Below are 25,429 nucleotides of genomic sequence, written 5' to 3'. Positions count from 1 at the left end.
GAAGGGAAACCTCCTCAAAGCCTATAGCAAGTAAGACCTAATTAGCTTTGCAGATCCCAGAATTAAAGGGAGTTGCTTTTTATTGAAAGTGTCATGCTGTCTCAGTGCCTAGATACCTATTGCCTAGAGCATACCCAGGTAGCTGTGAAAACCAAGCTTAGAGCTTAATAATGCACCCATCAGTGGCTCAAGACAAAGCTTCATCTAGCAGTGAGCATAGAGTCTCAGAAGAAGGATTGATGACACATACTGCAGACTTCCCTAGAGAGTCCATTGATGATATCCAGACCTGCAGTCCAGAGTTGTAATTTGTTCCAGGCATATGGCTTTCCCTACTCCTTTCATTCACTGCTAGGTTTTATATATGTACATGCACTGGTAGAAAAGTATGACTGACTTATTAGAAGACTATTATATTTTGATTATTCTTGCTTTTGTTTTCTATTTGCTATCTAATAATGTATCCCAAGATTAGTTTTGCTTTTGACTTCTAGTTTAGTAAATGTTTCATGTTTAAGAGTTAGTGATCTTATTGTGGCTGATTTATATAAATCGGAAGCACATAGGTGGAGGCTCAGAACTTAGAGTCATGAGGGTCGATGTATATTTCCTCAAAACTAATGTTATCCCTAGGACCTTTTGAGTAAGTTACAGCCATGGAGCTGCAACTGACCCAACTCAGACCAGCCAGTATGAATACAGTTTGGGGTAAGTGAGCCAGGTCAGAGAAAGAAAAAGGGTATGTGGGTACCACGAGAGTACTATATTCTTTATTTTATGCTCTGATCTTTTTACCCAGGGCAAGGCCAGTTACATTGTCCCCTCAGTGTTTCCTGAGGGATTTGTGAGTACTTCTCTACCGACATTGGCTCTAGTCCCCTCCTATTGTGTTCTACCCATGGTTAGGGGCCAATAAGCAGTACTCCAGTTAAATCTAACCATTTAACACCAATTAACTTTTACAAAGAGATATTTGTTTCAAAGATATAATAAGAACTAATATACAAACATTTTCCCAATACTTCCAGAGCATACTCTCTCCTACACCACCAGCAATCTCCTTAGCATCTTCTATATGGAAAGGTAGCATCAACCAAACAAGCTGATGGAGTCTGTGTATGTGCCGGATTACACGTTATATTTATAAGACATATAGTCCTGAGGCTCCCCACACACACCTTGGGAATTCATTTATGGCTTGTTCAATCTCTTTTTTATGAGATTGGGTACTCCAAATTCAGTATTTCTTATTCGATAATCAGGACATGTTATATTTTTAAAAAAATTCATACATTTCATTTGTCATTTTTGCTGCTATATAACTGGGTAATTTTTTTTTCTAATAACTTCCTTTATATTTTCTTCATGTATTGTGAATTCTCCTTTTTCATTTTTGATATTTGTAATTGGTTTCCCACTCTCTCATCTTGGATCAGAGTAGCTGATAGTTTGTTTATAGTTTCTTTTTAACGATCTTTAAGTTTTATTTATCATTAAAATAGAGGCTTTCAAGGTTTTTAGTTCTACCCTCTATAAAGGGAAGGCATTGGGAGGAGTTTGGTATTCCAAACTCTACCTCTTTAAACAGAGGGGAGAGGAAGTTGAGGGAAATGAAGTCAATCAAGGCTTCAGTTCGCAGCATGGTGGGGGGGAGTGTGACTAACTATCTTAGGAGAGGCATCTTGTTCCCTAGAGCTGAAACTAGGCAGGGCAGCAATGCAAAGTGAAGTGCCCTGAAGGTCCAGTTTTTGCCCTATAGAGGAAGGCACTAGGAGGAGAATTTGTTATATATTGTACATTTCCACATATACTAACAGTCCAACTGACATCTTATTGTTCCTCATACATAAATAACACTCTATAGTTATCCCTTCCACATCACAACTTTCCCCATCACAGTTTTGGTATATCACAGGTTAGCATAAGAAATTAAATGGGGCTGGGGGGGGAGGGGACGGGAGGAGAGTAGCTAGGTGGTGCAATGGATAGAGCACTGGCTCTGGAGTCAGGAGGACCTGAGTTCAAATCAGGCCTCAAACACTTGATCACTTGATAACTTACTAGCTGTGTGACTGTGGGCAAGTCACTTAACCCCAACTGCCTCACCAAAAAATATTAAATGGGAATTTTTTGGGAGTTTTGCGAAAGCCACCAACAACACCCAATGGCCAGCAGACAACACAGAAAAAGTTTAGAAACTCAGAAATGCATAAAAATATGTGTAGTATTGAATATCAACATATTTTATCTTTTAATACTATAAATATACACAATTTCTTTCTTGAAGTTAAAATATGACCAAATACTTAATCCAAATTTTACAATAAGGTATTGTAAACACCCCATAAAAGAAAAAGAAAAAATTCAGACTTCTTCTTTGGTAAGAAGGGAGGACCAAGAAATTTTAGGTGGATTTTCCAGATCCTGGAAGTACCACACCCCTAACCCCTGAGATGTGGTAGGGATAACTATATTCTTCAGCTCTAGTCTTTTGTACTAGCTATCTCCTATGCATGGAAGGCATCTCCTACTCACTTATGTCTCTCATAACCCTAAATTTCCTTCAAGGCTTAATTAAGTTTCTTCTCCTCCTCCTCTTCCTCCTCCTCCTCCTCCTTCTTCTCCTCTCTCTCTCTCTCTCTCTCTCTCTCTCTCTCTCTCTCACAAACACACACACACACACAATCAGGGTTAAGTGACTTGCCCAGAGTCACAAAGCTAGCATCTGAGGTCATATTTGGACTCAGGTTCTCCTGACTCCAGAGTCAGTTCTCTTTCTACTGTGCCACCTAACTGCCCCCTAAGTACCATTTTTTACACCACGTCTGCACAACCTGCAGCCTGCCAAAGGATTTCCTCTACATACAAAGGATGTTTTCCTCTACATACAAAGGATGTTTTCCTCTACATTTTTCCCTGGCCCATCAGAAATCCTTTGGCATGCCACAAGTAGCCTAAGGACCCTAAGCAGCCTGGGGGCCATAAGTTGTGCAGGCCTGATCTATAGGAAGCCCTTCCTGATCTCCCAAACACTGGTGCCTTCATTTGGACACTTTGTATCAATTTTTATAAATTTTGTATATTCCTCTATATGTACATGCTGTCTACCTCAGATAGACTGTAAGCTCCCCAATGAGAGGGACTATTTCACTCTTGTCTTTGTATCTCCAGCACCTGGCACAGAGCAGAAGCTGAATGAACGCTTGTTCATAATGCTACCACATTAGTAATTTTCTATTTGTTAATATATAATCATTTTTCTTTTTTGTGATGTTTCTGGTCATAAGTTTATTACTTTTTTTAGAAAAAGTTTTATTGATACTCCTTTTTTTAAAAAATCTAGTCATTTCCCATTAATACCCACCTATTACAACACTTTCTTATAACAATGAATGAATGAAAAGCATATATTAAGTGTTTATTATGTGCCAAGTACTATGGTAAGAGCTAAGATAGAAACTAAAAAGCAAGTTCCTTGCCTCAAGGAGCTTACATTCGAATAGTGAGGCAATATATACAGGAGGGGACAGGTGCAGGGTGTGGAAATACTGGGCTGGGGGGTGGGGTGGGGTGTTCTTAGTATATAGTATCAGCGTGGTTCGAGGCCTAGAGGTCAAACAGGCATAGAGAGCAGGGCAGATGGTAAGCCTGGGTGATCTACATGATGATCATAATGAACAAGTCATTGTAGTTGGTGCTGCCCTACTCATCTAAGGGTGGGGAGTCTGCGACCTCAAGGCCATATGTGGTCTTCTAGACCCTTGGGTGCGGCCCTCTGATTGAATCCAAACTTCACAGAACAGAAGGCCACATGTGGCCTCGAGGTGACAGGTTCCCCACCCCTGAATTTAGCAGTTCACCATGGCCTGGCTCATTCCATTGGCTTGTGAGCAGCCAGGAACTTGAAGCAACTGTTCGATTTACTTCTGTTAAGAAGTACTAAAATTTGGGCGACCTGCTTTTTTGTTTCCTGTGCCTATAATTTATTGATTGTCTGTGTCTCTGAGAACTGCTTGTTTCTGCTGCTGCTGCCTACATGTATATATTAGTCTTTCCTAGTGGTTATAAGGTGTAGTTTGTACAGTTAAGAAAAATAACTTATACATTGACCATACTAAAAGAACATAACACATTCTGCATCTGTAGACTGCCCCTTTCTTCTGGGAAAAGGAAGGTATGTTTCATCATCAGTCTTCTAAAGTCAATATTTCATATTGACCTGAAATTTTGGTATTTTAAAATATGGCTTTTCTTTAAATTATTGTGTATACACACATATATATGTACATATGTTATATATAGTCAATTCTCAATTTTCACGGTGGTACATTCCTAGAAAATGGCACGAAACTCAGAAATGTGAATGTTGATACCTTATGGGAAATAGGGAGTCAGCAATCACCAAAAACTGTAATCTCTTGCTAGAAATTGCACATTTGAGAGGTTACTTTAGGACCTTCTGGAGTAGATTCACAAACACTTATATCAATACTTTCCTCCTTTTTGCAGATACAGGCATACCTCAGAAATATTGTAGGTTCAGTTCCAGACTACTGCAATAAAACAAATATCACAATAAAGTGCATCACACAAATTTTTGGTTTCCTAGTAAATATAAAAGTTATATTTATACTATACTGTATTAAGTATACAATAGTATTATGTCTAAAAAAGATATATACATATATTATGTCTAAAAAAGATATAAAATATATACCTTAACTTAAAATATTTATTGCTAAAAAATGCTAACCATCATCTGCACCTTTAGCAAATCATAATCTTTTTGCTGGTAGAGGGTCTTGCCTCAGTGTTGATGGCTGCTGATTGATCAGGGTGGTGGTTGCTGAAGGCTGGGGTGGCTGTGGCAATTTCTTAAAATAAGACAACAAAGAAGTCTGCAGCAGCGTCTGCTGAGGAGCCAAGTCTGCAACTGAGTGACCTGCTCACACCAGTCTAGTAGAATGACTCATGCTATTATACTGGGATTGCTGGGTCAAGGTGTATGGACAGCTTAGTTGATACTTGCATAATTACAAATTGAAATCCAAAATGGATCACTTCACAGTTCTACCAAGAGAGCCTGTCTTCTCATAACTCCTCCATCATTAATTATTCCCATCTTTTTTTTCCATCAGTGTTCATGATGTGAGATGAAACTTCATCGTTTTAAGTTCATAATCACAGAATCATAGAATGTTAGAGTTGGAAAGGGCTTCAATCTAACCCATACCCAAAAGGAACTCTCACAATAGCATAAATGACAAATGGTCATTCAGCCTGTTCCTGAACACCTTCAATGAAGGCAAACCCATCACCTCCCAAAAGCAGATCATTCTATACTTGGGCAGCTCTAATTATTAGGTGGTACAGTGAATAGAGTGCTGGGCTTGAAGTCAGGAAGACTCATTTTCCTGAGTTTAAATCTTGCCTCAGACACTAGCTATGTGACCCTGGGCAAGTCCCTTAATCCTATTTGTCTTAGTTGCTCATCTATAAAATGATCTGGAGAAGGAAATGACAAACCACTCCAGTATTTTTGCCAAGAAAACACAAAGAGTTAGATGTGACTGAACCACAACAATTATTAGGGATTTTTTTCCTGACATCAAGCCGAAATTTGCCTCTTTGAAACTTCCATCCATTGTTCCTGGTTCTGCCATCTGGGGCCAAACATGATAATCTCTCTTCCATATGACAGTCCTTCAAATGGTAAAGGACAGTTATCATGTCTTTCCTGAATCTTCTTTTCTCCAGACTAAACATATCTAGTTTTTTCAACTCATCGCATATGCTCTCAAGTCAAGGACCTTCATCAACATGGTTGTCCTTTTCTGTAACATCTTTTGACAACTATCCTACCTAGAATTGAATACAGTTATCTATTTGTAGTCTGATCAAGTCAAAATACAGAGGAACTATCACCTTCTTATTTCTGGAAATAATGTGGCTTAAGATTGCATTAGTTTTTTTGGCTGCCACATCTTATTACTCTTCCATATTGAATTTGTAATCTACTAAAATCCCCAGATCTTTTTTTAGACAAATTGCTGTCTAACCACACCTCCTCAATTAAATACTTGTCAAATTGAACTCCAATGTAAAACTTTACATTTTCCCCTACTGAATTTCATCTTATTAGATTAAATCCAATGCCAAAGCCTGTCAGGATATTTTTGGATCCTGTTTCTATGACTGTATTCATTCATTATCCCTCCCAGCTTAGTGCCATTTGCACAAGCATGCCATCTATGCTTTTATCCAAATCACTGATAAAGATATTTACACAGCATAGGACCCAGCAGAGATTCCTGGGTCTTTCACTAGAGACTTCCTGTTATATTGACCTTGAACCATTAATGATTATTTTTTGAACCAATTCCAGATCTGTGTCATTGGATTATATCTAGTCTACATCTCACTGTTTTCCACAAGGAAAACATTAGATATTTTAATAAATACTTTGCTAAAATCTAGACAGATACAGAATTTGGTAATTTACCAGTTTAATAATCTTGTCCAAAAAGGAAATAAGGTTAATTTGTCATGGCCTGTTTTTGATGAAGCCATATTGACTCTTTGCAATCAGCACTTCCTTTTCTATATGTTCACAAACCATCTTATAAAAGGTCTATTCCTAGAAATTTCCTACAAATTTCTCAATACTTTATCTTATTGGGAAAGTTATGGATGTTTCTCTTTGATAGCTTTTGGCTTTAGATCAGAACATCTTATCATGGTAAGGAAATGTTATTTTATCTCTGTGCTTTTTAGTATTTTTAATGAATATAAACAAGTGTTACTTATATATCAAAGGTTTTTTGAGCAGTCATACATTTCTGTGATGACATCCTTTCCTCCACTTCTGTGCATTTCCTCATTTGTAATGTGTTGCAGTTTACTCATTCCTTTCATGCCTATTTCCATTGCCCTTTGATAATTCTTCAAAGGATGTGTCTTGCATCTTTACAAAACCTTCTCTGTGACTGTGGCAAATGACTTTAATGAGCAAGTTTTATGCTTAGCTTGATATTAATAACCAGGACATCATTTTAAAAAGTTATGTTATACCTGGCATCATCATACAGCACAAAATATTTTCACGGATCTGCTAAATTGTATGCCAGTGTACAGGTGAGGCAAGTGACCTTACACCATTACCATTTTTCCAGGTTTGCTCACATTTCTCTTCTCAATCATCTCCAAATGATGCCAAGGATTGAAGCCAAATTGCTAGACAGCAGCCATCAAACATACCATAGGATACTGAATATAGTTTGAAGACTTTTGAGGGTTGATGCCATAATGGTTTTTTAAAAGAATTTCAATGTTTATTGATATCTTTTGTTTCTGGTTCACCCTCATTTCTGAATATATCTTTCCACTTCTTCTACCTAGTGAACCTTCTCTTATAACAAAGGGAAAAAAAAAGCAATTCAGCAAAACTAAGCAACTCATTGACTGAACCTGACAGTATATGTAATTTTCTTTATACATAATCCTCACCTCTGCAAAGAAGGGGAAAAGCATTTCCCCTTCTTTGGGGCCAAGCTTAGTTATTCTGATTAAAGTGTCCAGTTTCTTATCCTTCTTTCTTCCCTTCCTCTTTCCCTTCCTTTTTTCTTTCTGCCTTTATTTTTTTCCTTCCTTCCTTTTTTTTGGGGGGGGGGAAAGAGGTGTTATTTCCACTTATATTATGGTATATTATTTCATTTATATTATGGTGTATTATGGTCATTGTGTATATTATTTACTTAGTTCTGTTTACTTCATTCTGCATTAGTCCATATAAGTCTTTGTATACTTCTCTGAAACAAATTTGTTTAGTGTCAACCTCCAGAGTTAGAGCTAAGAAAGACAAACAGAATTAGGTTGTATGCATGTTTATTTCTCTCAAGCTGGCAGGCATACATGTGGAGCTGCAGTCGGAACTGAGCTCACTTTGGGGTTAGGCTGCACAGATTATAAAGCCATGAGACAAATGCCCCTGATTCAGGATGTCTGGCCTTTTGTCAGCCAAGATTACAGTTTCCATAAAGCAAGGAAGTACCCCTGACTCAGCATGTTTGTGCAAATTTAATCTGATCTTGTGGTGGTTGATACAGCAGGAGGATTTTGGGTTCACTACTGAGAGAGCATTGCAAAGGATTATTGATATGTCAGTCCAGAAGGGCTCAAATTGTCCTCTTGATTGGCTAGTACAGGTTTTTGGCCTTCTTTGAGCAATGAGGGGCTCAAGCGGGTTTCACATTAGCTATGCCACGATGAATGGCATGCCATCATTGTAAAGCAATTTCAAATAAATTTCTACAGTTTCACTTGGGGATATATGGTTGAGAAGAACGAAAAGCCAAAAGGCGTAAAGGAATAATGTGACCAAACCCTTTGGCACTTATTGGAGACTGTTAACAAATTGGAAATGTGAGGCTCTCTGCTTCTCATAGAGGAATTAATCAGACTCTCTGATGACTTGGAAAGCAGGAGCAATGGAGAATTAAGGAAATGAGCTCCAAAAAGGCATCTTCAGATAAACAGTTGGTGTCAGACTCATCTGGATAGTATCCAGTTCAAGACTTGGGCAAAGAGTAAATTGCATGTTGGTAGTTTTCCTGAGTATTGAGGACTGCTATAGTTTGAGAGGAATCTCTGTCTGGATTGGGATGGAGGGCTGAATCCAGAGATTATGTCTTTCTTGGTAGGTGGAAACCCTTTCCATATGACTTGCAGTAGCTGGAACCTTTCATTCCTGTTGTGTCCCCCCCCTCCCCATTAGAATGTGAATTTCTTCAGAACAGGGACTGACTTTTATATTTGGATTTCTAGAGTTCAGCACAATGCTTTGCACATAGTAAGCGCTTAATAAATAGTTTATTCATTCATTCATTCATTTATTCATAAGGGAATGGAATCTACCTACAATGAGGAAATTCATTAGGAGATGGATAGAGCAACATTTAAGCCTGGGCCCAGGCGTATACTATAAAGGGGTGCAGGATCTACTGCAGCACAGTGAACTTGAAGATACCTTAAGGTACAAAACCAGCAGTAAGTAATTCATTGCAGTAGTGCTAGGACTATCTGTATGGTATTCCCAGTGCAACAGGTGAAGAAGTTCACAAGATATTTTCTTGGTCTCTTTATTCTCATTTTGGACATAATTTTAACAAGCTTAACAGTCTGTTTCCCTAGCCTACAGTAGATTAGAAGCAAATAGTTGGAGAGGGAAGGGTGGGTTGCTATTGAAAGGCATCCACATAGCAAAAGAAATAACCAATGATATCTTGACAACAAAAGAGAAGACAGATCAACTACAAACAGAGTGGACGTACTGAAATATGTCAAGTGGTCCTCAGTTTTGATGGTGGGAGCATTTCTTCAAGCAATGCAGATTGAAACCCCATTTCACATCATTAGGTAGTTTCATAAGGTGTGCTGGCCAAAAAATTATCAGCCTGTCTGATGATGTGCAACCATAAAAATTCTAAAAGTATAGCTTCCTAGGGCCATTTAGTGGAAGAACACACTAGCTGATTGAGTTACCTTTATCATTCATATTATGGGGGGCAGTTACTTAGGGATTTCTCAAGTTGTTGTAGGCATTATAATTTATTAATGCTATTATTGGCTAGTAATGTTAGGTGCAGTGATGTTATATATTGAATGTGAAATATTATTTTTAATATGTCCAAATTAGTGCAGTACTTTGATGATAAAGAAGCTATCACCATTTTTATCTTTTTATTTAATAGTATTTTTTTCCAATTACATGTAAAAACAATTTTCAACATTCATTTTTTGATTTTGAGTTCCAAATTTTTTTCTGCCTCCTTCCCTCTCCCTCCTCCTCTCCAAGACAGCAAGCAATCTGATATAGATTATACATGTGCAATCATATAAAACATATTTCCACATTCATCATCTTGTATCACCATTTCTTAACCTAAAAAAGAAAATAATATGTAGATCCTAGATTTGAAACATTTTGTTTGGATATTAAGTATTTAAAGTTTTGTGTTCCTTAATGAATGGATAGATGAATGAATAAAGCATTTATTAGGTTCTTACTATATGCAAAGCACTGGGGACACAAATAGGAAAATAAGATAATCCCTGCTCTAATAACTAATATATTTTTGTCATTATTGAGCTTCCAATCAAGGCTGCTTATGCAAAGCATAAGCTTTGCATGTGCAATTTTTCCATATAATTGATGTGTGAAATTTTTTTGCCCAAATATTCCAGGTACTAATTGCTTTAATTCTCTGGTAATTCTGTTAGGCCTTGTACAGAACTTTAGTTTTATTGTGTGAAAGAATTGGGCATTTGGGATTACTGTTGTAGAATAAAAACTACTTTCTTTGTTTATTAGTCAAGATTTCTGTAAGCTTTTATTTTTAAAAAATAAACAACAACAACAAACAGTTGGCCAGTTGGTGGAAAAGACTCCTTAAAGGGCTGAAATTTCATGTGTGTGTGTGTGTGTGTGTGTGTGTGTGTGTGTATGTGTATACATATGCATACATATAAATATATATGTATAAATATATTCATGAACAAAAAATATATATGCATGTGGACATAATATTTGTTAAGTTCAGATATATCCAGAATGTCTACATTTGGACATTTTGGAAAGATAAGCAGAGACAGTTAATAATATGAATTGAAGGATTACCTGAAGATCACTTAGATTAGGATGGCTTCAATATCTTCACACATCTTCCTGGACATAGGAAGGTATAACTAGGAGTTTTAGAAGGAAAGAATGGGGCAAGGAGGGAATATGTTCATCCTTGATTCAAACCTCCTGAAAAAAGATCATTTTCAAGAGATAAGTAATTAAAATAAGCAGGCTTCTATATTACTTTTTAGTCACTTTATAGTTCAAAGAATATCTATAAATTTTAAAACATTCTTCTTTGCATTTTAACTTGAATGCTGCATTTATGTATTCAGCAAAGAGTGGAAATTGCCCAGATCTGGTTCAACCAGTAACTCTAGATTAAATAAATTCTGAGAACTGTTACATCATCAGAATTCTGAGAAAGAACAGGTAGCTCAGCAATTGTTTGGTTTTCTTCCAAGGATAGTTCTTGCAACCATTATGTAGCTCAATTAGTTAAATATGACTTGTGTTTAAGAGATTTGTGATGGGGCCCCACTTGAGGCAGGTCAGAGTGTCCATTAATTACTAACTAAGCTTTCAGTATGATACCAGAAGCAGGTTAGTCTAGTGCAGTTGTTCTCAAGCTTTTTGGTCACAAGATCCCTTGACACTTTTAAAAATTAAGGTCTCAAAGAGCTTTTGTTTATGAGGATTATATCTATTGATATTTCTTATGTTAGAAATTAAAACTAATACAATTTAAAATATTTATTAATTAGTTTTAAAATAACAATAATAAAACCATAGAACGTTAACATTTTTAAAGAAAAATAACTATATTTTCCAAAACAAAGAAATGTGAGAACAGCATTGTTTTATGTATTTTTGTAAATCTCTTTAATGTCTGGCTAAATAGAAGACAGCTAGATTCTCATATCTTCTGCATTCAATCTGTTGTGATAAGTTGTTTTGACTGAAGAATATGGAGAAAATCTGGTCTCACCAGATATGTGGTTGGAAAAGATTAAAATATTTTAATAGGCAAATAAGCCTTTGTCATTATTATGAAAATAGTTTTGACCTTGTGGACCCCTTGAAAGGATCTTGGGCACCCCAGGGAGCCCCAGAATACACTTTGAAAACTGCTGGTCTAGTGGAAAGCATGTTGGAACCACAATCAAGAGACTAGAGCTTAGCGTAGTGTCTAGCACATAGTAGGCACTTAATAGATGCTTGTTAACTCATTGACTTGACCTAAGCTTAAATCCTGGTTTCAATGTTTACTGTCTGTGACTATGGACAAATCTCTTAATTTTCTATGTGACTCAGTCTCGTCATTTATAAAAAGATGGAATTTTTGAAATTCTCGACCCTGAAGTGACAAACCTATTGAGTGCATTCAATTCGGCAAAAATTAATTAAATGTCTTCTGTGTTTCATTTTCTTCTAACCCTAAGACTTTGTCAAAAGAAATGCATATTGCAAACATTTTATAAACTGCCTAAGGAGTTTGATGCTTAAATTTAAATAGCAAAAAATAATGCTTTCTAATTTGGAATGAAGAAAAAAATGAAATGCACTTAGTAACAGAAAAATAATAGACTTCATTTGATTAAGAAGTAGAGGTATAGGAGGTGAAGGAAAAAAATCATCCTATAGCAAGAATTAAAAAAGAATTAACATAACTTTAAGAATTAAAAAAGAATTAACATAACTTTAAGCATTCACAAATTAATGGCCACAATATGAGAAAACTTAACATTTTCTGTTCTTTAGTTTAAAAATAGAAAGAAGGTTAAGTTTTTAAATACACATGTGTTTAAAAAAAATTTCAGTTTAAGGAGAAAAGCTGACCATGAAATCAGATGTTGGGTTGGTAGTCGTGACTCTACCTGTGGCACCCCTTTACCACACAAGTGTCAAAACAGGATCTCTCTCCTTTTTAGATACAAGTGTACAGGATGTCTCTGACTCAGGGAACTTCTGAAAGAAATATTAGGCTTATTAGTGCTCACTAGAACTACAGCAGACTCCTGGGATATGCTAGAATCTTTTCAAAATGCATATGGAGGATTTAGCAGAAGAGGTAAGTAAACTGAAAAGAGAGGCTTGGTTCGGTATCCGACCACTTAGCTCTTGTTATGTGGCAATAATATGTCAGTTTTGCCATGCACGTGTCCCTGGGTAGATTTTAGACTTCTTTTTTTTCTTTTCTAATCTATATTACAACTATTCATGTTGAAAAGTAGTTAGGTTGCAAGTTATTGAGATAAATGAGCTGTCTTAGGGTAACAGAACCTGTTTGTGTTGGGTTTAAACAAGACCTTAAGAGATTCAAATGACTGAGGAGGCCCCTGAAAATAGCCCATCTTGGCAGAATTACCCTGCAACTGAAAGCACCAACATATGTGCAAATTGTTCTGGAATCTTCTCAAGTTATAGACAACCTTAAGTTTTAATGTTATGAAGAAAGGATGGATTAGAATTAGCCAGTTTGCTTTATATATTGTTCTTTTTTCTTTCTGTGACTTTTTCATAAGCTGATTTCACAACTTAAATTTTAATGCACGGTGTTTTGTACAATTATCTATTATGAAAGGAGAATTGTTACTCAATTGCTACTTATATTTGAAACAAGTGATTATATTTCACAGTCTTATGTGTTAGACTGCAAGATTTCAGTGTGAATTCGGGAAAACATAGGCCTCACTTTTATTAAACTAAGGAAACAATTTTAATATTCTTTTGGAAAAAAAACTGAAACAAACAAACAAACAAAAAACAACCCATTGCTTTGTGCAGAGTGCTGGAATTAAAATGAAGGGATCTGGGTTCAAAGCCCAGCTTTACTACTCATCTCTTACCTTCGTGACCTTGGGCAAGTAACTTGATTTCTCTGGCTTGTTTGTTCATCTGTAAAATGAGGAGGTTGGACAGGAGCCCCTCCCAGGTCATAGACCCTATGTTCTTAAACTAGACTGAGTTTATTTTGGGAAACATTTTGTGAGATCTGAGATTCTATAAATCTTTTGGGTTAGTCTAGGGCATTTGGGAAATATATGTTAGTTGTCATGGGAGAAGACATTTGCAGAGATGACATTAATGACACAGGCAAGTAGTCTGAAAGTAGGTTGGTAAGGTTCATTAAAACCATTTTTTAAGTGTTGGAGAGGAGTTGTTTAAGAGCCAACAAGCATTAAGTATTTGTTATGTGTCTGGCACTGTGCTAAGTAATGGAGATACAAAGAGAGGGAAAAAGTTTCTGCCTTTAAAAAGCTCACTGTCTAATACTGGAGAGAAAACCTACAAAAAACTATTTACAAACAAGATATAGACAGGACAAATGTGGGTAATCCCTGAGGGAAGGCAGTGGCATGGGGGGATGCAGGGGGAAAACCAGGAAAAGCTTCTTGCAGAAGCCTTTTTAATTGAGACTTGAAGGAAGCCAAGAAATCCAGGAGGTAAGGGTAAAAAGAGAGAGAATTCCAGGGATGAGGGGCAGCTAGAGAAAATACACAGTCAGGAGATGGGAGTGTTTTGTATGTGTCACTGGATCACTGAATAAGTGCATGAAGATTAAGGTAAAAGAAAACTGGAAAGATCTTGCAGATTGTGAAGGGCTTTAAAAACCAAACTAAGGCTACTAATTGAGTAGGGAGCCACTGTTATTGACAAGGTTAGATCTCTGCTTATAGGAAGATAACTTTGATAGCTGAGTGGAGGATGGACTTGTTTGTCCTTCTTTCTTAAAGAGGAGCAATGGCATTGGGATGGTGATGTCCTGCCTTGCAAGTGAATTGGATTTAAGTGAGGGGGGGCTGAGGAAAGTCACCAGCCTCACTCTCTCCTCCAGAGCCATCTGGGTCCAGTGGCAAGATATATAGATCAGGACAACTGAAGACGGCCCTGGATGCAGTGGGAGACCTTGGCCTTTTTAAGCCAAGGTCCTTCCCAGGTCTCAATTTGATATAGGCAACGCCCATTTAGTGATTAAGGCTAGGTAAGAAATGAGGCCAAGAATGGCTTCTTTTAACTAATCAAAAAACAAAAAACAAAACAAAACAAAAACAACAACAGCAGCAACAACAACAAAAAAAAACTGATCTGGGAGGGGAATACTTCAGGGTTTCTGGCCAAAACAGAAACAATTGCTATTTATATTCACTCTGAGCCATAAGAACCCAAGCAATGACCAAGTGAGGCTAGGGCCTACTGTTGGCCAATCAATAAAAGCCAGAGTGATTTGGGTTTAAGGCATAGTCCTTAAGAAAAAAATCTAGCCCATAAACTGCAAGATATTTTTCTGAGGTTTTAGCTATCAAAACTTATATTCCTTTGGGAAGAGCACCCACAGGTAAGGGTGGACAGAGGGAGAGGAAAGAGAGAAGGGAGAGGAAAGAGAGAAGGGAGAGGAGAGAGGGAAGGAAGGGAGGGAGGGAGAGAGAATTGGCCAGAGGAGGGAGAGACATCAACTTCGAAGGCTATTGCTATAGTCCAGGTGTGAGATGTTGAGTACCACCAAGATGATGGTGACACTGTTAGAGGAAAGGGATGTGTGTGTGTGTGTGTGTGTGATATTGCAAAGGTAGAATCAACAAGACTTGGCAACAGATTGGATATGGGGGTGGACAGGTAAGAGAGAATGAGGAATGGAGGATGACACCCAGGTTTTGATTGGATGAATAGCAGGAAAGTGCTACCGTCAACAGTAATAGGGAATTTTGGAAGGGGAGAAGGCATAGAGGGGAAAGATAATTCGTTTGCTTTGAGGTATGTTGAGTTTAAAATGACATTCCTTTTGAAATGTCCAGTAGGCAGCTGGATCAGAAGAGAGGTTAGGACTGAATAAATAAATCTGAGAATCAATTATGATAGACATGATAATTGAATCTGTGAGACCATGAGATCATCAAAAAATAGTACCAAGGCAAAAGAGAAGAGAACCCAGGACAGAGCCTTGGGGGACATCCAGTGTTAGCAGGTACAACCTGGATGAAGAATTAAGAAAGAAAGAAACCAGGATGAACATGGGATACTATTAACAAGACAATTCTACCTAAACCTGATAGATACATCTCCAATTGTGGACTCTTAGAAACAATGCATTTTTTTCAGCATTGGTAGGCCACCTCTTACCCAAAACTTAGGGTCTTGAATTTAATAAATGCTGGCTAAAACTTCGTAGATGCTTATTGAATGAAACAGACCTTTCAAGTTTTAGGGGCCCTTAAGGGAGAGCTCTCATTTCAGTAACTATGAGAACAGTAAATGATTAAGTATCAATATGAATATTCTTAAAAGAATACAACTATAAATCTTAATAATCAAATTCCACCTAGAGTAATTTATTCAAGAAACTTAAATGTAGGTACAAAAATTGAGTTTAAAAATCATTTATCTTTGGCCTCATTGTTTCTTTTATCTTTTCCTTCTCAAAGAGTACATCTTGTACTCAACTTTTAACGTTGGCCAAGCACTTTGGTGATTCCTAGATAACTCAGTTTCCCACAACAAAAACATTTTTAAATTAGCCAGGTAACTCGGGCTCTTGCAAGTCCTGTGTATTGTTTGACTTGACCTCTCGGCTTTTGCTTTCTTTTATGGTGAGAGGTTAAACTTTGTCCTGGCCAAAGTTACCTTAACTTCCTGCCAAGAGTCCAAAGGCCTGGCACGCTTGGCATTCTAACCATTTAATTTCTTCATTCTAACCAATAAAAACATGTTTCACTTTTTGCTTCCTACCATTGCCAGTTCCTGGCACATAACTGGCTCTCATAAATGTTTGTTGGTTGATTGTTTTACGTAGGAGTCTCGTTCACTGGATTGGTCCCCTAAGTCGCCAGAGAGAAGAAGGGAGGGGTACGGTGCGGTCGTGGTAGGGGTTAAGAGCGGATACACAGCAGGTGGCGGTGGGAGGGCTATCCAGGTGTGCTGGGAGAAGTTGCTACTCTGCTTAATGCAGCCAGCCCAGTCCGAGTCTGACGGCTCTAAGCGGAAGGAGCAGCTCACATCTACGCCTGCGCCACCAGAGCCTTTCCCGAGGTCGGATGAATTGTGGGGGTTGTAGTCCCTACGCCACTGTGGGCGGGGCAACACCCGGCTGCGGCAACCTCCAGGCGCTTTCTCCTTAAAGCAGAATCAACCAAATTATGCTCCGCCCCCTCCACCCCCCACTCCTATTTTCTTCTCCCATCTTCAAAGAGCTAAGTGGCCAATTGAAAGAGTAGGAGGGCTTGGGCAAAATCTATGATCCCTTCGCCGTTTACACCTTACCCGTAGAGTTAAAGGTGCTTTTCTCACTGCAATCTTCCGGCTCTTTTTAGGTAGAAAGCAGGAGACTAACCTTCAGCTCTCGGCCCCTCCCCATGTTCCGCGCAGTGTCCCTAGCTATTTGGTCGAAACCAAAAACAGGGGTGGTGGTGGGGCGGAGCGTGAATTAAATGTGGATTGCGGAAATGGCTCCGGACTCCGACAGCGAAGGTTCGTTAGTTTAGACTTGGAATGGCCAGCAAGGTAAGCTGGGCGCAGTAATGGGAAGGGTTCGAGTTTTTGACTGGGGGAACCGATGTCGCCTCCCCCCCCCGCCGGCTCGGCCAGTGGTGGTACTCCGTTGCCTAGGTGCCAGCCCTCGGATCTGGGCCAGCAGTCCCGAGTGGAGGTCGTTGCGGTTGCTGCCGTTGCTGGCGTAGCTCGGGACCATGGCTACCGGAGGGAGCTTCGGGCTGGCCTTCGGAGTCGTGGACGGACCCAGCGCCACCGCTCAGCTTTACCACGGGATAGTTCTGGAGAAGCTGCGCAACGTGAGCTCGAGCTGAGGCCGGGGCCGGGCCGGGGCCGGAGGCGGGGCGGTGTGAAGGCCGGGGGTCGCGGGAAGCTGGGGCCGGGGGCGCCCTGGGTCCCGCGGGTATGGAGTGGAGAGCCTTCCAGTCACCATCTATGCCATCGTCCTGTGGAAGTATATCTCTTCTGCCCGGGTAAATGAATGATTGTGGCTCCTCTAGGATCGTACATCCAGCGCAGAGGCCAACTGGCCCATTTCGAAGACCAGGAAACAGGTTAAGTGACTTGCCCAGGGTCATTCTGCTAGTAAGTTTCAGAGGCAAGATGGGCTCTGCTTTTACAGTATTTATATTCAAATTCGTCTCTCTGACGCTACCTGTGTAACCTTGGGAAAGTCACTTAACTTTCTGGACCCCAGTTTCCTCATCTGTAAAATTCAATTCAGTAGACATTTCCTCAGCGCTTAGTATTTGCCAGACACACTGTTAGGTGCTGGCACGAGGGTGGTTGGACGAGACGGCCTCTGAAGGCCCTTCTGGCACCAGATCTGTGGTCTGGGATCTAAGTCTGGCTCTGTACCCACTGCATATTACAAAGTGACAGTTGTTACATAGTTCCGTGTTACTTTTAAAAAAGTGTTTGTACCAGTGCGGTCCTATAAATAATGTTTTAGAGTACCTATTTCCCAACTATTCTTATGTTGTGGGCCAGGATTGGTGCTTCAGGTTCAGAATTGAAATGAAATGAGACCCTTGTAGATAGAGCAGGAAAAGTATATTTAGCAAGTATGCTACATTGGTCATTTGGGCATTGCATCCCTTCTGATGTTGGCCACGTTGGTATTCGTTTCAAAAGCCTGGCAGTTTTGTACTTACGTAATCAGAAAATGACATCAGTTGTTTGAGCTTAGTCTGTAGGACCAATTAAGTACCTAGAACAGTTTTAATATCGTCCAAAGAAAAACTGGCTTAGGCCATAGGGAGAGGAGGGAATAATGGCCTTAGGATATTGCACCTATTATATCCCACCCTTTGGTGGCAAGGCCCTAAAGGTCTTCTAGTAGATTTTCCACCACTTAAATGCCCTTAGGATCATTACTAGACGACCCTCATCTGGGGGGGATGCAAGAAGCCTGACATAGGTTTGGGAGGAAGAAGAGAAAAACTAAAACAAAAATAATGCAGTCTTCCATGTCCCCCTCCCCACCTTCCTCCCAAAATAAACAATAGAATATGAAGGAGAGCAGTAACCAAAATTCCCAGGCCTTATCTCTCTCCTTTGTAAGAACTGAGTCTCAAATTTGAACAGTCAAGTCCATGTGGTGTGAGATGCATCTTTGAAGTCTAAAGTGTCAGGTGGTGATGAGCAACAGAAGCAGCAGGACCACAGCACAGATATGATATTTCTGGTGAGATTACTCATTCTCAGCATGGGTCAGGATGATCTGTGGTAAAGTAGTCAAGAAGTCATTACCTTCTTATGTGAGTCTTGTCCTGGTGCTAGACTTAATACAGAGAATTGCCCACTATGACTGTGCCCTCAATGTTCCCTGGCCCACCAGCCAAGATCTGCCTCTCCTTGGGAGACCCATTATATGGGGAGAAGAGGAGGAATGCCAAATCTTTGATCCTTCAGGCTTCTGCTGAGATACTGGTCACCTTTTTCCATGGAGGTTAAATAGATAGTTTCACCTCCCTTAGTTGCTGGAATGCAAGCCACTTCCCAGCAGCACCACCTGTGGTCCTCCACACTCTCCCTAGAAAGTATTTATCCAGTGACTACTGACAGCATTATGAAGGGACCTCCTTATCTGCAAATTACAGTAAGCAAACGCTTATTCTGGGTCTGCCTTTGTTGCTGCTTATGCTGGTGTCCACTCTGCTGCCACTGAGATCTGTCACTGCTGAGTCTGCTTCCACTGGGGCCAGCATTGTTGTCTACTCTGTTACCTCTCTCTGCTGGGCCTATATAATACTACCTACTACTGCTGTCTTTTCCCCTCATTCTGCTGGAGCCACATATTGCCCATGCTGCCAGGGCCAGGCACAGGCTATCCTGTGCCAGGGTCTAGCAATTCCTCCTTCCCTCCCCGCAGTGGTGTCTGAGCACTGTCACTGTGCTGGGGCTGCCCCCGTACTGGCTGAGCTCTGCTACTCCTTGACTCTAATAATGTTGCTTTATGCCATAGAGAGGGTGTTGCTGTGGGAGTTTCTTTGCCTGATGCTGCCCCTTCTGGATCCTGACAGTTGCCCTTTTGTGCTTCTGTGCCAGGGACAAGATTGCCAGGGTCACTCCTGCTGCCCCTTCCCATACTTTGGGGCAAACCCTCTTACCCTTCACTGAAAGTTTCAGAGAAAAAGAGAGTTATAGTTAGAAGGAGTGAGAGCAGAAGCTTTTTTCTAGTAATAGACCGATACAGTGCCTCTGCATATCAACTGGGATGCATTTGTTGTATTTGTCCACATCCTCAATTCTAGAAAGGTCTCTACTCTGGGGAGCATCCAGTATTGTCAACCCAGGACCAGGGCGGGGTGGGGACCCCCCACCATCGCCTTGTACTAAAGAGTCCCAAAAAACACAGTTCTTTATAGTGTAAAGTATGTATATAATAATAATAATAATAATGGCTAGCTTCTGTCTAGCCATTTAAAGTTTGCAAACAGTTTTACATATGTTAACTCATTTGATTCTCATGACAATTATGTAAGGTAGGTGCTATTATTTTCATTTTATACTAGAGGCAGTAGGAAGCTACTGAAGTTTTTTAAGTGGGGAAGGGACATGGTCTGACTTGTGCTTTAGTAGCATTAGTTTGGCAACTGTGTGGAGGATGGTTTGAAATAAGGTGTGAAACTAGTGACAGGATGATCAATTAGGAGGTTACTGAGATTGTGTAGGTGAGCAATGATGGGGGCTCAAGTAGTCTTGTGAGTGGAGAGGATAGGGACATGAAAGACGTGAAGGTAGAATTAATAGAACTGGGCAGCTGATTGGCTTATGGAAAGTGAGGGATTGTTAAGAGTAGAGAATGATTTTGAAGTTGCTAATCATTTTGGCTGAATCACAGTGTGGAAGTATAATTAATGTCCACTGACTCTGGAAAAATAGGTTGAGGCCAGGTTATAAAAGGCTTTAAAAGCTACATAGAAAAGTTTGTTTAATTCTAAAAATAATAGAAGCCACTGGAATTGGTTGAGTAAGGGAGTCATGTGATCAGCTCTACACTTAAAAAAAATTACTTTGGCATCAGTGTTTAGAATGTACTGCAGTAGTGAGAGATTTAAAACTGGGAGGCCAATTAGGAAGCTATTGCAATAATCTAGGCAAGAGCTGGTGAGGAGGGGCAGCTGGATGGCACAGTGGATAGAGCTCCAGCCTTGGAGTCAGGAGGACCTGAGTTCAAATGTGGCCTCACACACTTAACACTTACTAGCTGTGTGACCCTGGGCAAGTCACTTAACCCTGATTGCCTCACCAAAAAAAGCTAAAAAAACCCCCAAAACCAAAAAATAAAAAATAAAGAGTTGATGAGGATCTGAACAAATGGTGAAGGGGTGGATGTGAGAGATGTTGGCAATATGTGTCAACTGTTTGAATATATAGTGTAAGGGAAAGGGAAGAATCAAGGATAACATCCATATTACAAACCCAAGATACTGAAAGGATTGGCTTTAACAAAACTAGGGAGGTTTGGAGGTGGGGCATAGTTTAGGGGGAAAGATATCGAGTTCAGTTTTAGACATGTTGAGCTTGAGCTATTTCTGGAAACATTGGATGAGGGGGCAGATTTAACCAGGTAGCTGGGTAAAAAGATGGTATCTGAAAACAGGAATTGGATTTCTGGACTACAACTTAAAATAGAAGAATGATAGGTTCTTCATTATGATGGAATAGACCTGGCAAGGGTTGATAAAAATACATTTTCCCAGAGTCTTAAAAATTTAAGAGAATATTTTTTTAAACCAAAAAGAAGGAGGTAGGGGGGAAAATTGCCCAAATATATCCACTATTGTAGAAACCCCGGAAGATAAAATGGAAGAGTAGAGATGGTGAGAAATCCACAGTATACAAAAATCCAAGAAAAGAACTGTTAGTAAAACCCACTGCCTCAGATGAGGTAGTGTTGTATAGTGGACGAGTGCTGGTTTTGCAGCCAGAGGACCTCAGGTCAGATTCTGGCTGTGATATTTTCTACTTGTATAACTTTGGGCAAATCACTAAACGTTTCTTGCCTTACTTTCCTTATCTGTAAAATGGTGTTGGAATGGACCTCTGAGGTCACTTCTGGCCTCCAATTTATAAAATTGAGAATCATGCCACAACTATATCTAATGTGACCTCTGCAATTAACTGTGACTTAATGCTCAAAGACCTCCAATGAGGGTGAAACAAGGCATCCCATATCTTTCTTTGTTAGGTATACTTTTCCCTTCCAGGAGGGGTTCTTGGGATACATGGACCTCTAGAAGGGGGTCTGTTGGTATATTTCAGAGGATGTTTCATGCTATGAAGTTGAGAAAAAATTACAGCTTTATTTCATCTATCTGTTAACTAAAATTTACCATTTCCTTCAATTAGTTAAAAATACTATTCTGGGAAGGTGTCCATAGGTTTCACCATACTGCCAAAGGGGTCCATGATCACATACAAAAAGCCTCAATCTGCCTTTTTTCGACTTCCATACCCCCTGTTTCTTTCAGAGTAAGTATAATCCCTCTTAAATCTGACACTTTTGCAAATACTTGAAAACAAACAATTATCCTGCCCCCCACTTCAAATCTCCAAAATAAACATCCCCAGTTCCTTCAGCTACTCCTTTAAATATGTTACCCACAGAGGTAACATAATTTGCTAAATACACAGCAGCTCATCACCACTAGGCCAGCCATTTGGTGAATTCTTTTGTCATGGCAACACTGGAAATAGAGAAAAATGCAAAATGGTCCTGTTTGGTCCTTTTCACTTCTTCAGTGACAGTGGCAGAAAATGGGGCAGAAAGTATTGAAGGATGACAGTTTTGTTTTTTTTTTTAAGTTTTTTAAACATTAAGTTGTTTTTCTAATTGTGACATCTTTGACCAATCTGAGTGGATAGTCTTGCATTTAAAACTGTAAAGGTGTTAGATACAGCTTGCTTTAAAAAAAAAATTCAACATGTTGCTTAATTTTTTTTTTTATTTAAAAACAATTTTTTTTAAAGTGACTGCTATGTGTCTGGCTCTGTGTTAGGTGCTGGAGAAAAAAAGACCAAAAAATGAAACAATCCCTCCTTTTTAGAGTTCAGCTTAATGACCTTTGAGGCCCTTTCCAGTTCTAAGATCTCAACAAAATACCACAGAGCTAAAAAACAAAAAAACCCAACCTATCATGATACTGTACTCATAGATATTTGGTGTGAAAACTTTAAGAATTATACCTTGAATTTTTAGTTGTACTGCTTTCTAAAGAGATAACATTTGATTATTAGGTTTTTTGCCAGACTTAGCATTTAAAAATTTTTTTATTTTAATTAATTAAATTTAATTAATTTATTTTGATTTATCAACAATCACCTCCATAAGCTTATGGGTTTTAAATTTTCCCCCCTTTCCTTCCCCACCTCCTTTCCCAAGACAGTGTGTAATCTCATATAGGCTATACATATATATTCCTATTAAACATTTTTTCACGTTAGTCATGTTGTAAAACAGAAACAGAACCAATAGGAGGAACCAAAGAAAGAGGAAACAAAACAAAACAGAAGAAAAAATGGCAAATAGTGTGCTTTGATCTGCATTCAAACTCCATAGTTCTTTCTTTGGATGTGGATAGCATTTTCCATCATGAGACTTTTGGGGGTGTCTTAGATCCTTGCATTGCTGAGAAGAGCTAAGTCTGTCAAAGTTAGTTATCTCAAAATGTGGCTGTTACTGTGTACAACATTCTCCTGGTTCTGCTCACTTCAGTTGACATCAGTCCATACAAGTCTTTCCAGGTTTTTCTGAGGTCTGCTTGCTCATCATTTCTTATAGCACAATAGTATTCTATGACGTTCATATACCACAACTTGTTTAGCCATTCCCCAATTGATGGGCATCCCCTCAATTTCCAATTCTTTGCCACCACAGAAAGAACTACTATAAATATTTTTGTATGTGTGGGTCCTTTTCCCATTTTTTTTTTACACTTTTTTTTTTGGTGGGGGGGCTAGGCAGTGGGGTTAAGTGACTTGCCCAGGGTCACATAGCTCATAAGTGTTAAGTGTCTGAGGTTGGATTTGAACTTAGGTCCCCCTGACTCCAGGGCTGGTGCTCTTATCTACTGAGCCACCTAGCTACCCCTCCTTTTCCCATTTTTATGATCCCTTTGGGATACAGCCCTAGAAGTGCTATTGCTAGGTCAAACGGTATGCACATTTTTATAGCCCTTTGGGCATAGTTCCAAATTGTTCTCCAAAATGTTTGGATCATTTCACAACTCCACCAGCAATGCATTAGTGTTCCAATTTTCCCACATCTTCTCCAACACTTATCATTTACTTGTTTTGTCATGTAGGCCAATCTGATAGGTGTGATGTACCTCAGAGTTGTTTTGATTTGCATTTCTCTAATTAATAGTGATTTAGAGCATTTTTTTGTATGACTATATATAGTTTTAATTTCTTCATCTGAGAACTGCCTGTTCATATCCTTTGATCAATTGGGGAATGACTTGTATTCTTATAAATTTGACTTAGTTCTCTATGTATTTTGGAAATGAGGCCCTTATCAGAGACATTGGCTGTAAAAATTCTTTCCCAGTTTTCTGCTTCCCTCCTAATCTTGGTGGCATTGGCTTTGTTTGTGATAATGTTCTCTATCCCCTGTTTGGTCACAAATCCTTCTGTTCTCCATAAATCTGACAAGCAAACTATTCCTTGCTCTCCCATTTGCTTATAGTATCAGCCTTTATATCTAAATCATGAATCCATTTTGACTTTATTTTGGCATATGGTGTGAGATTTTGGTCTATGTCTAGTTTTTGCCATATTCTTTTCCAGTTTTCCCAGCAGTTTTTGTCAAATAGTGAGTTCTTATCCCAGAAGCTGGGGTCTTTGGGTCAGACTTAGCATTTTTTTTTTTAAAAAGACCTACAGTATTTTGCCTGTAGATCTCATCAGCTCTGATAGATTCAGTTTTCATCTCTGCTGATAATTTTGACATATATTTATTCAGCCCTAACCTCTTTTCTAACTGCCTGCTGGACATTTCAAACTGGATGTCTTATCCCATAGATGTCTTAAGCTCAGTATGTTCGAAACTGAACTAATTATCTTTCCCCCAAGGTCCACCCCTTCCTGACTTTTCTGTTACTGTTGAGGTTTTGCAACCTAAGTGTTTTCTTAGACCTCCCTCCCTCTGTCTCTCTCTCTCTCTCTCTCTCTCTCTCTCTCATACACACACACACATACCCACGTCCTGTCTACTTCTCTAACATTGCCACCACTCTATTGCAAGCACTCATTACTTTACACCTGAACTACTACCCTCCTGGTAGGTTTCCTTGCTGGAAGTCTTTCCCAACTCTTCCATTCACCTGTCAAATTGATCTTCCTAAAGTCGTATCTGACCGTGTCAGCCCTTTAAAACTCCACTGGCTCCCTCTTGCCCCCAAGATCAAATTTAAAATCCTTTGACTTTTAAAGCCCTTAATAACCTGGCTCCTTTTTACCTTTCCAGTTTTCTTACATCTTACTCTTCTTCATTTACTCTGCAGTCCAGTGACACTGGCCTCCTTGCTCTTCTTGACATTCTGATTTCCTGGCTGTGCCCCATGTGAAATCTTCGTCTGTGTCTTCAGGCTTCCTTAAAATCCTAGCCAAAATCCCACCTGCTACAAGAAGCCTTTCCCAGTCTCCCATAATACTAGTAGTGCCTTTCTTCTGTTGATTATCTACAATTTATCATGGATATATCTTGTTTGTACGCAGTTGTTTGCATGTTGTCTCTTCTACATCGTAGGTGCTTAGTAATGCTTGTTGACTTGACAGTAACAAATTTCCATTGATCATTTAATTTCTTTTTGT

The 25,429-nt window shown here is 39.2% G+C and overlaps 1 protein-coding gene and 1 long non-coding RNA gene across 26 annotated transcripts in view; one reads left to right on the top strand and one right to left on the bottom strand.

Annotated features, from left to right (window-relative positions):
• The window catches only part of MIA2 (MIA SH3 domain ER export factor 2), a 123,559-nt gene that overhangs the window by 34,122 nt on the left and 64,008 nt on the right, over positions 1-25,429 (top strand). For 3 of the 24 annotated variants that reach the window (XM_027849256.1, XM_027849255.1, XM_027849249.1), the window contains exon 1: positions 17,260-17,406. The exons of 13 other annotated variants lie outside the window; for them this stretch is intronic. In XM_027849256.1, the coding sequence (XP_027705057.1) occupies positions 17,305-17,406 (102 nt within the window). In that variant the 5' untranslated portion in view covers positions 17,260-17,304. Of the gene's footprint in view, positions 1-12,572; positions 12,693-17,018; positions 17,120-17,258; positions 17,407-17,493; positions 17,581-21,964; positions 22,088-25,429 lie in introns of those variants that run through there. 8 more of the 24 variants (XM_027849254.1, XM_027849248.1, XM_027849253.1 and 5 more) reach the window with 6 other exon arrangements.
• On the bottom strand, positions 9,862-16,990 carry LOC114033629. 2 transcript variants are annotated; one of them, XR_003568002.1, is made up of 3 exons: positions 16,880-16,990; positions 10,676-10,807; positions 9,862-9,940 (listed from the first exon to the last, which is right to left on the bottom strand). It is a non-coding gene; the product is annotated as an uncharacterized LOC114033629 (long non-coding RNA). The 2 variants fall into 2 exon arrangements; XR_003568001.1 differs by lacking the exon at positions 16,880-16,990 and adding an exon at positions 12,461-12,548.

The sequence above is a fragment of the Vombatus ursinus genome, unplaced genomic scaffold, assembly GCF_900497805.2.
Source record: "Vombatus ursinus unplaced genomic scaffold, bare-nosed wombat genome assembly UNPS02007284.1, whole genome shotgun sequence".
NCBI classification, from domain to species: Eukaryota; Metazoa; Chordata; class Mammalia; order Diprotodontia; family Vombatidae; genus Vombatus; species Vombatus ursinus.
This window is presented reverse-complemented; position numbering and strand designations above follow the sequence as displayed.